The 14,808-nt window shown below is 52.9% G+C and overlaps 1 protein-coding gene across 5 annotated transcripts in view; it reads right to left on the bottom strand.

Moving 5' to 3' along the window:
* FHAD1 (forkhead associated phosphopeptide binding domain 1) overlaps positions 1 to 14,808 on the bottom strand; it is a 120,223-nt gene that overhangs the window by 32,610 nt on the left and 72,805 nt on the right. For all 5 annotated transcript variants that reach the window (XM_045548659.1, XM_045548663.1, XM_045548661.1 and 2 more), the window contains 5 exons: positions 11,658 to 11,728; positions 9,765 to 9,917; positions 6,373 to 6,480; positions 6,018 to 6,125; positions 2,520 to 2,627 (listed from right to left, as the gene is read on the bottom strand). In XM_045548659.1, coding sequence (XP_045404615.1) covers positions 2,520 to 2,627; positions 6,018 to 6,125; positions 6,373 to 6,480; positions 9,765 to 9,917; positions 11,658 to 11,728 — 548 coding nt within the window. The remainder of the gene's footprint in view (positions 1 to 2,519; positions 2,628 to 6,017; positions 6,126 to 6,372; positions 6,481 to 9,764; positions 9,918 to 11,657; positions 11,729 to 14,808) is intronic.

Consider the following 14,808-nt stretch of genomic DNA (forward strand, 5'->3'; position numbering starts at 1 on the left):
CTGAAATGTAAATGGTGGTTATTTTGGGGGAATTGAGATTAAGGCAATTTATAATTTCTTCTTTTTACTGGTCTGTATCTTCTAAATTTTCTTTGGTGAACAGGCATCATCGGCAAAAAGAAAAACAACTGAAAATTGTTCCAGGGCCTGCTATGCTGGGAGATGGGAAGGCTATAATTTGAGGGGCAGGATGAGACTTTGGGGATGCACGTGGCCCCAGAGAAAAGATGTTTCCAATGTTTTCACACCACATATGGACGTGCCCTGCCCCCCAACACGGTGTCCCCCCCACCCCCACCCCTCTGGACTCTGACCCCGCCTCCCTGTGCACACTTGGCGTTTTCCCACTGCTGAGTCTTTGCCTAAGACTGTCCAGCCCCACCCTACAGGGCCCAGTCCTGCCTGTCGAAGGAGGCAGCCAAGGCTCTTTCCCTCCTCTCACCACGCGCTGCTCGGCACATGACAAGTGCAGACAGTCATGAGGACGCCGTGCACTGAGTGTGTTAGTGCGTCCGCTCTGCACAGCCCCCGACAGCGTGTGCCCACCGTCCTCAGTTCACAGGCAAGGAAAAGGAGGCTGTAACTGAGGCAGGACGAGGGCAGGTAACCTTCCAAGGTCACGCCACCAGGAAGTGGCCGTGCAAGTGTGGACACCAGTGCCCCTGCCCTAACCAGTGGCCTCCAAGCCCTGCCTTATCCGTCCTCCTGATCCACCTCCCACCCCCCAGAGGCGGGAGACAGGTTTATATGTCCATATCTGGGCTGGCACAGAGCCTGGCAGGAGCCCGGCTTCAAGACCCCACCTGTGGCCCATACATATAAGGGATGCTCTGGGGGCAGCAGTGACCACAGTTTGGGTCCCACCCCTTGTCGAGGCTTGCTCCCTGTCTGTGCTCTCGCACCCCACCTGGACTCTGACCTCACTTCCCTCATGGGCGTGGCATAGTCCCTCTGCCAAGGTCTTTGCTAAGGCTGTCCGGCCCCCACCCTGCTGCACCACTGCACCCCGCCCTGCCCGGACTCTGACCTCGCTGGGACAGGGGCTTCCCAAGCATGAATGCACTGACTCCTCACATTAGACCTCTAGGGTGGTTCTGCCACTATACCCCCATTAACACTGAGGGCACAGAGAGGGCAAGGGGCTTGCTCAGGGTCACACAGCGTGTTGGGGCAGAGCTGGGATCTGAGCCCAGAATGGGACTTTTAGCCCCACATGCTCTACTGCTCCTTCCGCCTCTCCTGCCCAGTGTCTCCTGCTTCCTTCCCCTGAGCCCTCCTGTGTCTCCCACTGCCCCGCCAGCTTCAGTTTCATTCCTCACGCCCACCCACCCCTCTGGCTGGTTCAGGCCCTGCTCCCCTGAGTTTGTGCCACTTCACCCAGTGGCCCTCTCTGCCCCCCGGCTCCTTTTCCCCTCCAGGGCTCACTCAAATGTCACCTCCTCCGAGAGGCCCTCTCTGCCTGTAGACCACTCTCTAGCCCCATCCCCTACTTTTCTCCTCCCCTTAGCACTTGTGGTCTGGAGCTGTCCCTGCCTTTGCTTCCACTAAAGCTCTGGGCAGCCTAGCCCTGGTCCGCCTGGCTCACTGTGGTGTCCCCGGCACCCAGGGCCTGGCACACAGTGGGTGCTCAGTGCATATGTGTGGTGGATGAACAAAACTGAATGGAACAATTCCCTGAGCCGTCAGCTCTGTTTCTGCATTTTCCGTGAGGGCTGGCACGTGTGTGTCTGTGCCACCCCCAGGCTCCTTCTCCCAGGGTGTGGCCTGGGCGCCCAGGCTGACCCGAGGGCCTGGCTTTCATGCTGCTCTGAGCAGGTGTGTTGGGTGGGCCTGTCCCCAGGCTGACGGGTGGGTGGGAGGGTGGAGTGGCTGCCTCCAGCTCTGCCTGGGCCTGGCACTCGGAGACCTCCCACCTTCCCCACATCGTCCTGTGTCCAGGGGTGCACTTCTCATCCACCCCCAAAGGCACGGATCCCTGGCACTTATGTGACGTGGCTACCACGTGAGCTGGTCGCGTTCCTGCCTCTCACTCTGTGACACCAAGATGCTAGGGCCAGGAGTGGGTACTGTCTCCCGAGGCCATGCTAGGTGTGTCTCAATACCTTTCTAGGAGGAGGAGGAGGATGCTGGCTGAGGGGCGTCCCCGGACTACGACCCAAGGTTCTTTCCTGGAGGGCGTCCCTCCCCCCCAGGTAGCTGAGCCCAAGAGCAGGAAAAGCTTCCCGAGGGCGTGCTATGTGCAGGGTGCAGTTCTACGTACTTATATCTCGTTGCATTTAATCCTCTGAGGTAGAGACTGTTCTCATTCCCATTTTACAGGTGAGGAAACTGAGGGACAGGAGGTCAGGTCTGCCCTGGGTCACACAGCCCGTAAGTGGCAGATGCCGGCCACTCCAGACGGAGGTGCCACTCTAGCCCCTGCATGTGCTTCCACCGCACTCTCTCAGGGCACACCTGGTTTGGAGCTCCTTCCGGAAGGTTCTGGCTGCCACAGCCCACTCTCCCTCTGCTGCTCATACCTCCTTCTGTTGGGTTAAGTGGTTCTCCAGATCTTGGACTTTTCTCTTTTCCGACTCTATGGCTTCCTTCGCTTTTCTTTTCTCGTGGGCCATGCTGGTCTCCCAAACCTACAAGGCAACGACCAGGGGTCTGGGTTGCTGCACACCCAGGGAGGAAGTTGCTAATAATAATAACAATAACAGCTAAAACGTTGGGGTGGCGATGACACGCTGGGCCCCTGGCCAGCCCTTCACTCTCACGGCAGCCCTGTCAGAGAAGTGCTGTGAGCAGCCCCATTTTACAGATGAGGAAACCGAGGAACTGGAAGCCGGGAGGGCCCAAGGCCGTGCAGTCTGCCAGAGAAAAGCACAGAGGCCCTCGGCAGGGGCGAGCAGAGGGCGCGGGCTTATCGCTGGACCAGGCAGCCTCTCTGATAAAAAGAAGAATCTCATTAATAATGAAATTTTCCATTATTGAAATAAATCACTTAGAGAGAATCTGGTTTCAAGAGGAGGGCAGTGTACTGAATTATTGGGCCACAATATGCCAATTTGTACAAGAGGGAGGGAGAGAGCCTCGCAGGAAATGCTCTGGTAGGACGCAGGGAAGAGAGCATGGTTCGTCTTTGGTGCCCCAACCAAGGAATTTTGTCTAGGAAGTTACCTGCTGATAAGCTGTTCAACTAAATGGCCAATGCACATCACCAAAGGAAATAAATTGCCGGCCATTTCTCGTCACTGCAAGAAAGGGGACCTCAGCTTTCGAACAGCTTGTCTTCTTTTTTTATTTATTTATTTTATTTTATTCATTTTTATTTTTTTGAGACAGAGTCTCACTCTGTTGCCCAGGCTAGAGTGCCATGGCGTCAGCCTAGCTCACAGCAACCTCAAACTCCTGGGCTCAAGCGATCCTCCTGCCTCAGCCTTCCCAGTAGCTGGGACTACAGGCATGCGCCACCATGCCCGGCTCATTTTTTCTATATATTTTTAGTTGTCCAGATAATTTCTTTCTATTTTTAGTAGAGATGGGGTCTCACTCTTGCTCAGGCTGGTCTTGAACTCCTGAGCTCAAACGGTCCGCCCGCCTCGGCCTCCCAGAATGCTAGGATTACAGGCGTGAGCCACCGCGCCCGGCCTCGAATAGCTTGTCTTCTAAACACCAGCTTGACTGTTCGGAACTTGGAACAGTTACCACTGTAACTGATGGTTAGGGCCCCAGATTAGCCCGCAGAAAGAATTCCATCCATAATACAGCTGACAGCTTGTATATTTTGCAGTGAGAAGTAGTTTTAAAAACTCTAACACTCTGCTGTCCCAACACCAGCCCTAAACGAAGCAGAAGAGCAGCGATGTGGGAATTTCACGTTTATTTTGAATGTTTTCGGGGGGTTCCAGGGCAGGACATTTCCCCATAAACTGTGAAAGAGACTTGGAGGCACTTCCTAGTGACTTAGGGTTGGCTCTGCTGCGTCTGACCCCACGTCCACGCACCTATCAGGCCTTCTCGGTGTTTCCTCTGCGGCTGGGCGGGACGGCGCGGCTCACACGCGGGCTCCCGTGCTCACAGCAGGTAATGGGGTTAACCTTTAACATGATCTCGAAACCCAAATTATGACCTACTGCCTGTGTTGTCCTTAAAGATTCGTCTGATACCGTGGAGGAAGAGCTAAAAAAATGAAAAAATCGAATAACCACTTGAGGTTGACTGAGGTCTGCGGCTGGGACTCCTCTCTCAAACTCCCTCCATGGGAAACCACAGACAGGTTCTGCCAGGAGCGGGCTGACATTCTAATAGACCTGGGGTGACATGCCGCAGCTCCTCTCTGCAAAGAAGCTTAAATCTTTCTCCTGAAGTCCCCCATGACCTAAAAATCTCTCAATTCAAAGGCCTTCCCCAGCCCCACGTGGTTGACCTCTTGGTGGCATTTGACTCGAGTGACTCCTTGCAGACCCTCCTCCTCCTCACCAGCCCTGGAGGAATAACTCAGGGGTAAGTCTCAGTGACACTGTTTACAGATCAAATTGCACAGGCTTTGCCCAGCTGTCTTCTTATTTCTGCCACAGCGGTGGGTGAGCAAGGGTTTTACCCTGAGGAGTGAGGGTGGGCAGAAAACAATGGCCCTAACAGAGGTAGAGGCTGAAGTGGCAAACAGGGACTATGATAGTAGCTTCCATTTACTCAGCCACAATGCTGGGCCAGACACTTCATTATACATTGTATTTCACCCTCGCAGCCTTTCAAGAAGAGAGGTATTGACAGATCTGCCATAGCCAGGAAATAGCCCAGCCAGGATTCAAACTTGGATCTCATCTGGTTGCAAAGCTTGCACTCCTCTGTGCGGTCTTGGGATTGAGGGATTCATGAAAGCATGTGTGAAAAAGGCTTGGGGATCCGAGGGGGACCACAAGCTAAACATGAATCAACAATGTAATACAGCTTTCTCAAAAGCCAGTTTGGGCATATTAAGAGAAGTACAACATTGTCAACAAGGGAGGGGAGAGTTCTACCTTAGGCTGCCACAGCTGGAGAAGAGTATTTGGTCCTGGTTACCCCACTTTAGGAGGAAAGTGGGTGATGGGTTGCAAACTTAAATACCTATGAGGGCCAGGCAGAGACCAAAAATGAAGTGGGCCGTGTTTAACACAATAGCGAACGGCGAGGACCGTGGCAAACTGCTACTAATTGGTTAGGCTCCAGTCCATTTTTGCCAAGTAGAAATGAGGGCCAGATTTCCTGACTTTTCAAGAGAGGATGGAAATCTGAGTTTTTAAATAAATTTTATGAATTCCAAATAAAACACTCTGGAGCCAAACAACATATCTGCAGGCCCTTTCAGCCAGTGAGCTGCCAGTCTGTGACTTCTGAAGGGCAGAGCAGGCCAGAGGAGGGGACCAGGCCAGGCTCCTGTCCTGTGAGGCACAGAAGGAGAAACAAGGGCACCTGGGCTGGGAGGAGCAGCTGCCTCCACTCTCCAACCAAGTTATCAAGTGGAGGAAGCCTGGAGTGTGTGGGGGAGTGACGCCCTTCTGGGGCAAGAGTTTGCCCCAACTCAGCCTGAAGGAAAAACTCTGCCAGCCAAGGGATCAGCCCTGCGTGGACTGTCCTGGGCTGTGGACAATTCCTCGGTGCTGGAGCTGGAGGCTGGATGATTTGGGGATGCTGGTGGAGGACTCGCGCAGCCCCTGGGGTCCATGACTCTGTCATTCCCGCTTCTACGCTTTGGAACACAACATCCACGCAGAAGACACCCATGTCACCAGCTCCAATCTGTGTCCCAAGCCCTATCTATGCCCGTGTTTTACGCTGTTTACAATTTTTACCCACTGGTTGTCAAGGCTACAGCTCCAGGGTTCTCTCAAGTCCCTGGTACTTCCCGAAGTAGCTGAGCCCACCAAGGACAAATCACACCAGAACGCTCTACTCTGCTCTGCCCTCGCCATCTCAGTTCTGAACTGACTTCCACACGGCCCTCGAGCCAGATCGGGTCCGAGCCGACTCTGTCCCCCTGAGCTGCGTACCTCCTTCTGGCGGGCTAAGCGGTTCTCCAGCTCCTGGGTTCTCGTCTGCTCTTCCTGTAACGCCTTCTTCACTCTGTTTTTCTCTTGTGTGATGCTCTCCTCCAAGGCCTGCAAGTCAATGACCATTGTTTAATAGAAGTGGTTACCATGGCTGGAGTGTGGACTCTGCCAGGCCGTGTGTGGCTAGTTCTCCACTCCTCACCACACCCCCCGGGGAGGCTGCAGGCAGCACAGCCCCGAGCTCAGAGCATGGGCTCTAGAGTCGGCAGGCCCAGATTAGAGCCCTGGAGCAATCTTTCCTAGCTGTAGGGCCTTGATTTGGGCTCAAGCCACTCTGTGCCCCCGAGCTGCGTACCTCCTTCTGGCGGGCTAAGCGGTTCTCCAGCTCTTGGGCTCTCGTCTGCTCTTTCTGTAACGCTTCCTTTGCTCTGTTTCTCTCTTGAATGACGCTTTCCTCCAAGGCCTGCAAGTCAATGACTGTTGTTTAACAGACATGGTTGCCATGGCAGGAATGTGGACTCGGCCAGGCACTGCGTGGTTCACCTCTTCACTCCTCACCACACCGCCGGGTAGACTGTAGGCAGCACAGCCCGGGAGCTCAGAGCCTGGGCTCTGGACTCAGCAGGTCCAGATTAGAGCCCTGGACCAACCCTTCCTAGCTGTAGGGCCCTGGGTACGTGAGAAGCTAGAGAGGCCTCGGTTTCCCTATCTGTACAGTGGGGACAGTCATAGTGCTTCCTTTGCTGGGTTGATGTGAGGAGTACATGGGACGATGAGCACGGTATGCTTGGCACAGTACTGGAATGAATGATAACTATGTGTCCCCCAATTTGCAGAGGAGGAAACAGGCTTAGATTAAGAAGTCTGTCCAATTTACTAAAATCATGTAAGCAGGGATTAGAACCCCAGCCCATTTGATTCTAAAGCCTGTGTTCTAAATCAGAGATTAGCCAACTATACGGCCTACAGACCAAATCTGGCCCACTGCCTGTTTTTTGTAAACAAAGTTTTATTGGAACACTCTGTACTCACTGTACATTGTCTATGGCTGCTTTTGCACAACAGCAGCAGGGCTGAGTAGTCACAACAGAGAGAGCATGGCCTGCAAAACTGAAAATAGTTACTATTGGGCTTTTTATGGGAAAAGTTTGCCAACCTCTGATCTAAAGCACTGCTGTGTGCACAAATCAAGTGACTGCTGTTAATAATTTGTAATAAGAAAAGAAGGCTAGACTGATAAAAGAACTGAGAATTTTTTTTTTTTTTACCATTGAAACAAAGTCATCAAACAAGTCAGGATCATGAGAGGAAGCCTAATTAATGAGCTTAGACACGTGTATTTTTAGGAAGGCTGGGGCGAGGGGCACCAGATGGTACAAGGTGGATTCAATTAAAGTCATGGCACCCGACACTGAGTCCTAGAAGTTACCTTCAGAGGAGTCCCCAGGGCCAAGCTGATGAACACAGTGTCTGAGGAAGGGTGAGGCTCCAGCGTCACAGTCTGTCTGGCAGGGACCTAACGTTGCTGCCCCCCTTCTGCAGGGGGGGGTGGGGTGCACTGAGGTTTGTGTTTATTATTATTATTTTTTTGAGACAGAATCTTGCTCTGTAGCCCCGACTGGAGTGCAGTGGCATCATTATAGCTCACAGCAACCTCAAACTCCTGGGCTCAAGCGATCCTCTTGCCTCAGCCTCCCAAGTAGCTGGGACCACAGGTGTGCACCACCACCCCCAGCTAATTTTTCCTATTTTTAGTAGACACGGGGTCTGGCTCTTGCTCAGGCTGGTCTCCAACTCCTGACCTCAAGCGATCCTCCCTCCTTGGCCTCCCAGAGTGTCAGGTATGAGCCACCGTGCCTGGCCAATTTGTGTGTTTAAAAGGGGGCTTGAAACCAGCTCTTGAAACACTCTCTGCCAGAACCAACATGATCAGCAGGCGTCTGGGAAGCCCAGGCTGGTGTCCACCTCGGTGTTCAATGTGGTGGGGCTGGAATACCAGACCCCAGCAATGGAAAAAGTCAGTCCAAGATTGAAAAAAGAAAATAATTCACATGGGAAGCTAATGCTAAAGGGAGAGGTTAATCAGAAGGGACTGAGGACACAGGTGGAGTGTTCTGTGAAGATAGTGAAGATTTCTAGGCTCTTCCTGGTGAAGGTGCTGGCTGCTCTATTTCTAATTGCTCTTCAGAATGTCCCCAGCTTGATTTATGGCTACCATTAATATTATGCAGAGGACACATGATTTCGGTCAGACGGTTCTTCCTTTTTAATCTTTCATTTCACGAAAGGCAGAAAGGCAGAGACAGAGGCAGAGAAGAGGGAGGAGAGGAGCGAGATGTCTTGAGGTGACAGACACGACTTCGAGAAAGGAAATGAAAGCAGCAGAGGTTTGGGCAGGTCTGGAGAGCAGGCGTGTGTGACAGAGACACATGGTCCAAGTTGGGAGTCACCGAGTGGAGCCAGGAAAAGACAGAGAAAGAGGCAGGTCCGGTCCTCCTCAGGGGAAGAAAGGAGGTGCCAGGGAAGAGCTGGGGTCCAGTGGATCTGGGGGCTGCTGTCTTGAAGCGGGTGGGAGGACGGGGTGCCACGAGAACCAACACTCCACATCCACCTGCGACAGTGGTTCTCAGCCGCAGCTGCACATCGTAGTCACCTGGGAGCATTTACAGATCCCAGAGCACGGGCCACACCTTCACCCCGGTTAGATCAGAACCTGGGGGTGGGGGGATAGATGCAAGGCATCAGTATTTTTTAATCTCCTAAATGACAAAAGTGCAGCCAAAGTCATGAACCCCTGACCTAGGATGGTGGCCTTGAGGGTAGTAAAACTCACGATGGGTCCCTGAACATCAGGAAGGGCTAACTCTAGAAGGATGATGAGAACCATCATATTAAATGCAGCTTCTGGCCCTGTCCAGAGATTCTGATTCAAGGGGTCCGGGGTGGGGGACAAGAATCTGTTTCTAACACATCATCCAGGACAGGCCTAATTAAGGAGTCATTTCCACATTTCTTTACCAGTTGTTTACTTTTCAGGGGACAAAGGCTTGCACAAAACTTTCTTAAAAACACAAACTACTCATCAAGCAGCTTTGGGAAAACCTTCCTCTCAGCCTTTGCTGTCAGGGAATGGGGTGGGGGGGTGGGGGGGCTGCAGACAGGCAGCGCCAGCGCCGCCTGGGCGCCTGCTGGGAATCAGCGGACTCCCAGCTCCGGCCCAGACCTGCTGAGTCAGAACTTGCATCTCAACCAGATCCTGATGAGTCACGGGCACCTTGGAGGTGAGAGACTGCTGCTGTAAGGTGTCTTCTAATTGGCCTGGTTTCTAGAAAAGTAAGTGGCAAGTTTGGCCATTTGTATTCCCTGGTATGTATGAAGAGAAAGCAAAAGACTGAGATTTGTCATCTGAAGTGGATCCTGCACACGCCCGAAAACAGTCTGCCAGTTACAAACCAAGACCTGCCGCAGTCACTCGGGTTTGTAAAATCCACCTCCACAGATAGACGAATAAGGTACCACTTCCCAAAATTTCACTAATCCTGCCTTTTCAAGTTGGTTTGCTGTGAGTTTTAGAATTCGAGCTTCATGTTAAATCCTCCCAAATTATTCAGCCTGTTTAATTAACTTAGTTCCGTAGCACCCAGCAAGGAGTTGCTGAGATGTCTCCATCTAAGCACATGCCCTCGATCTCCCACAGAAAAGGCCATTGAGTCAGTTTCCCGTAGTAAACGACAGGGACCACCTTACCTCCTTCTCTTCCATCAGCCGCCTGACTCTGGCTTTCAGTTTCTCCTCTTGCTCTTGCCTCTCCGTGTTCAGCGTCTCCTTCTCTGCCAGGTGCTCCCGCAGCTTTTCTTGCAGCAAAGACTGCTGAGTTTCCTGAGAACAGCTGAACTTGATCTGAAACGAGAAAAAGGAAACTGACACTGATGGGGACAGGCCTAGCTAAGGAGCCGTTTCCACATTTCTTTACCAACTGTTTACTTTTCAGGGGACAAAGGTTTGCACAAAACTTTCTTAAAAACATAGACAAACTACACTTAGTTATGGGTGGGGAAGCAGTAGAATATAGTGGTTAAGAATTCAGACTCTGGCTCTAGATGGAATCCCAGCTCTAGCTGTTTCTAGATGCTTCCTCACTTAGAAAATGAGGTTAATAATAGTATCCACCTCTTAGAGTTGTAAGGATTACGTGAGATGATGATGGAGAGTTTTTAGCACAGTGCTTAGCACATAGTAGGTGCTCAGTAAATGGTGGCTCAAATTATTAGTTATTATTTGCTGGGTTGAGAGACAAAGCAGTGAGCTAGGAGCCAGGAGACCCGAGAGTTTGTCTTGATTCTTTTGTCAGTTAACTGTGTGACCCTGAACTAGTCACCAACCTTTCTGGGTTTCGATGTCCCTATCTGTAAAACATGGAGAATGGACTAGACCAGGGGTTGACAAACCACAGTCCACAGGCCAAATATGTCTTGTTGACTCGTTTTGTAAATAAAGCTTTATTGGAACAGAATCATGCTTATCATGGTTTACGTATTATCTAAGGCCGCTTTTGTTCTACCATAGCAGAGTTGAACAGGTGTGAATACGGTCTGCAAAGCCTAAGGTATTTACTGTCTGGCCCTTAAGGAAAAAGTTTGTTAATCCCTAGAGACGCAGGTCTCTGTGGTTTGGCATGGTGGTCCTGGTTCTTCACCCTCCCTCTGTCCAGGTCTCCGGCTATGTAATTTGCAGTGGCCTGTCCTTACCCCGCCCCCTGACACTGGACTCAGCCATGTGACCTGCTTTGGCCAATGAGATGTCAGCAGACATAACACAAGCAGAGGATTGAAAAGCTCCATGTGGTTGGGCCTGCCTTCTCTCGTACCTGTGCAGTCTCCACGAGAATACACCCAGGCTAGCTCACCGGAGGATGGCTCACATGGAGCAGAAAGTCAAGTTGCTCCAGCTGAGGCCAGCCTGGATCAGCCAAAGGCCAGCCAATACCCAGACAAGTGGGCAAGCCCACCCAAGTCAGCAGAACCACCTAGCTGCTGACCCCAGACATCCGAGCAGTGAATAGTAATTGCTGAATGCCACTAAAGTCTTGTGCTTGTTTCTTATATAGCATTATTGTGGCAATAGCTATCAGAAGGTACAATCCCTAAAGATCATTTACCTCTGGAATATTTCTTTTCTTTTGGTAATTCTGCTGCCTGTACTGTGGATAGCTGTACTTCGCCTGCTGCATTTAAGAAATACAGTTTTCAAGAGCTGATGTTATAAGTCTTTCAGGCTTTTGACAGACGGAAACAAGCACTGTGGTTAGCCCAGGAGGCCAGACAGGGGTGGCACCCTGTCCTTGTCCTTAGCCTCCTGGGAGATCTTAGTCACCCTGTCTGCATCTCTTTGTGTGCAAATAGAGAAATCATTTTTTTAAATTTATTTTTTATTTTTTCTTTTTGGGGAGAGGGGAGAGGGGAGATGGGAGAGAGGAGAGGGGAGAGGGGAGAAGGGGTAGAGAAATCATTTTACCTATTGGAGGATGTGGACTGACATCCTGATACAGAAAAAAATACCCTTCAAACACACAATGTTATATAAATGCCAAGCAGGAGCCTAAATGAACTTTGAAAAAAGAAAAGAAGTTAAAAGAATTACCTGAAGTTCCTGGATCTGGCTCGTAATTTTTTTATAGTGTTCCAGAAGACATGTCAGATACAAAGAGAATCCTTTAAAAAGAGAAGCAGGAAGAAGGTAAGTATCAATTCAATCCAACTTCTTTGCTTTCCAAATAATGTCTTAACAAAGCTTGTAGCCAGGTGGATGAGGGCTGCTGCCGTCCCATCGAGGACACGTGAGCTGCCATCCAACCTGTGTTTTTAAAATAGTTGATAAACCTAGGTTGGGCTCACATCCACCTTCTTTTCTGGAGGTGGAAAATAAAAGCCTATCCACAGAACACCTATTTACTAAGCATCCACTGTGTGCAAAGCACGGTACTGAGCGTGGGGCATGGTCCAAAGCCATGCCCTCCAGGGGCTCGCAATTCAGTCTGAGAGACAAGGTCTAAACGCCTGCTAGGAAACAGGCAGCGACCCCAGGCAGCGACCCCAGGCAGCATGTGAACGGCTGCTGAAGGAGGTAGGGAGTGAGAGGCTCTCAGAGGAGGGAGAGATCATTCATCGGGAGTGATCGAGGAAGGCCACCTGGGGGAGGACCACTGGCTGTGGGCATTGACGGGGAGGCAGAATTCAGAGCGCTGGGGCGGGGGGCTGCAGACCAGGGGACATGCTTGGCTGAATGATGACCCCCAACGATATCAAGTTCCCAATTGGTGGAACCCGTGCCTGTGACTTCACAGGGCAAAAGGGACTTTGTAAATGTGACTAAGTCCTGGATTTTGAGGTGGGGGATTATCCTGGACGATCTGGGTGGACCCAGTATAAGATCTGAAGACGCTACATCGCGGGCTCTGAACATGGAGGAAGGGGCCGCGAGCCAGGAGTGCAAGGAATGAAGCTCTGGAAGCTGAAAAAGGCAAGGAAACGGATTCTCCTCTAGAGCTTCTAGAAGGAACCAGCCCTGCCGACACCTTGACTTTAGGCCTCCAGAACGGCAAAAGAATCAATGTGTTGCTTTAGGCCACTGAGTTTGTGGTGATTTGTTACAGCAGCCACAGGAAAGCCACACAGAGGGCAAGGCAGGTGGGGATTAGGGAAACCCGGAGCTCCTCCGGCAGGCGCTGCACTTGGCTGGGCTGGAGCGAAGACAGGAGGGGAGGAGCGGACGGTGCAGGGTGTAGAAGGGGAGGTCAGGCGGTGGGAGGCCTGGAGCAGCGGCCCAGAGACGGAAATGGACTGAGCGGGTCCTGTGTGCCCGGCCTTCCACTAAGCGATTACTGCTTCCCCCCCACCCGCTGTATCGCCCCACCACCGCCCCATTCTACAGATGCGGCCCCAGCCGTGCGGCTGCCCAACGCCGCACAGCTGGCCAACGGCTGAGCCAGGACTTGGCTCCGGTTGGTGTGACTCCAGGGTCTGAGTCGCTGCTATTCCAGCGGCGGACTGAGCAGAGCACTGGCCTGAGGAAGGGTGTTTTCCAGAACAGCTGGGCTGTGTGAGAGAGACAGGAGCTGGCAGGGCTGCTTCACCGTAGCACTACTGACCCGTCGGGCCGGACAATTCCTCGCTGTGGGGCTGTCCCGTGCTGTGCAGGATGTTTGGCGGCGTCCCTGGCCCCTCCCCACTAGATGCCAGGGGCACCCCACTCACCCCACCCCAGCTGTGACAACCAAGAATGTCTGCAGACATGGCTGGATGTGCCCTAGTGGTAAGATCCCCCCTGAGTGCCAGGCCGGGAGCTCCGCTGCGAGCCCGAGGGCGTCCGGCTAGGCAGTGCTGATGCGCTCCACGGAGGTGGGGGCAGCGGGGGTGAGACGAAAGAATGAGAGAGAAAGCCTTTTTTCGGGGTAGAATGGTGGCCCTGCTGCCAGACAGAGGAGGGAGGCAGGTGGGAGTGGGGTGGGAGGGGAGGCCCCCGGCTCTGTCTCAGACTGTGGAATTGGAGATGGGTTGGCAGGGCCGGTGCAGCCCATCCAGGGTCCTTATGTGAATTAGGACAGAGCCCCTCCCTCCGGGTGGATGCGGCCCCCTGCCAGGGACCCCGCCCGCTGCCTGGGCTGGACTCCCGCACGCACCGCCGTTCCCAGCAGCCCCACCTGGACGCGGCGTAGGCATGGCTGCCGGAGCAGGCCACCTGGGCAGTTTCTCCGTGAAGGAGGAGATGGGGGTGGGAGGACCAGGGGCTGACTCACAGTAAGGACAGGAATTGGTGAAGGGGCTGAAGACAAACGGGCAAGCTCAGGGGAGAGGCAGGCGCACCAGACCCAGTGCCGAAGGGTGACAGGGTTCCTAGGAGGAGAACCCAGCGTGCTGGGTGGGCCAGAGACAGGCCCTGGGGATGAGCTGGGCGGGCAGGTGCAGCAGGGCTCCATGTCAGTCACCTGGCAGAGAGGCAGAGCCAAAGCAGGAAGCCGGCCATGAAGACAGAGGGTGCAGCGCACTTCTGCAAGCTTGGGGCGGGCACAGGAGTGAAAGCAACTGAAGAGGAGCGAAGGCAGCCGTGGGTTCCAGGGAAGAATTACGTTTTCTAGACGCTAGAGCCATCTCGAAGTGCACATTAGCAAAGGGAGGGAGCTAAGAGGGAAGAAAGGCTGTGGATGCCAAAGCACGGAGCTGGCCAGTCAGGATCCTGTGCACAGGGTCCCTGGGGAAGGGATATGCAGCGGAGGGAAGAGCGGCAGCGCCTGGAAGCAGGACCTGGAGGGGGAGATGAGGGAAGGAGGAAGAGATGGGTGTGGAAGAGAAAGGAAGGGAGTTGAACTTGCTGGGGCCTGGGGCCCTGCTTTCCAACAATGCAACTTTCTGAGAATTTCCAGCATGGAAGAGTGAGAATAGAGTGTTATAATAATAGCTACCAAGTATAAAGCACCTGCTCTGTGCCAGGCACTATGCCAAGAGTTTGACACGCATTCTCTAATCTTCATTATAAATGCCCCTCAAGGAGGTGTGTCCATATTTATAGGTGAAAGGACAGAAGCCCAGCAGGGTTAAGCTACAGAGCTGGTAAGTGGTAGAATCAGAATCAGTCCGAGGTCTGCCGTTCTCTCGTCAGAGAGGTTGGAGCTTGCGAGTGCAGGGGTGGACGGGCCGAGGTGACGGGTGCATCGGGAGAGGTACGTTGCAAGGACACCAAGGTGGCGGCAGGCAAGATGGCCGGGCTGATGCTGGCTTGGCCTATAGGACCTGGC

Source organism: Lemur catta, chromosome 3 (assembly GCF_020740605.2).
Source record: "Lemur catta isolate mLemCat1 chromosome 3, mLemCat1.pri, whole genome shotgun sequence".
Lineage (NCBI taxonomy): Eukaryota > Metazoa > Chordata > Mammalia > Primates > Lemuridae > Lemur > Lemur catta.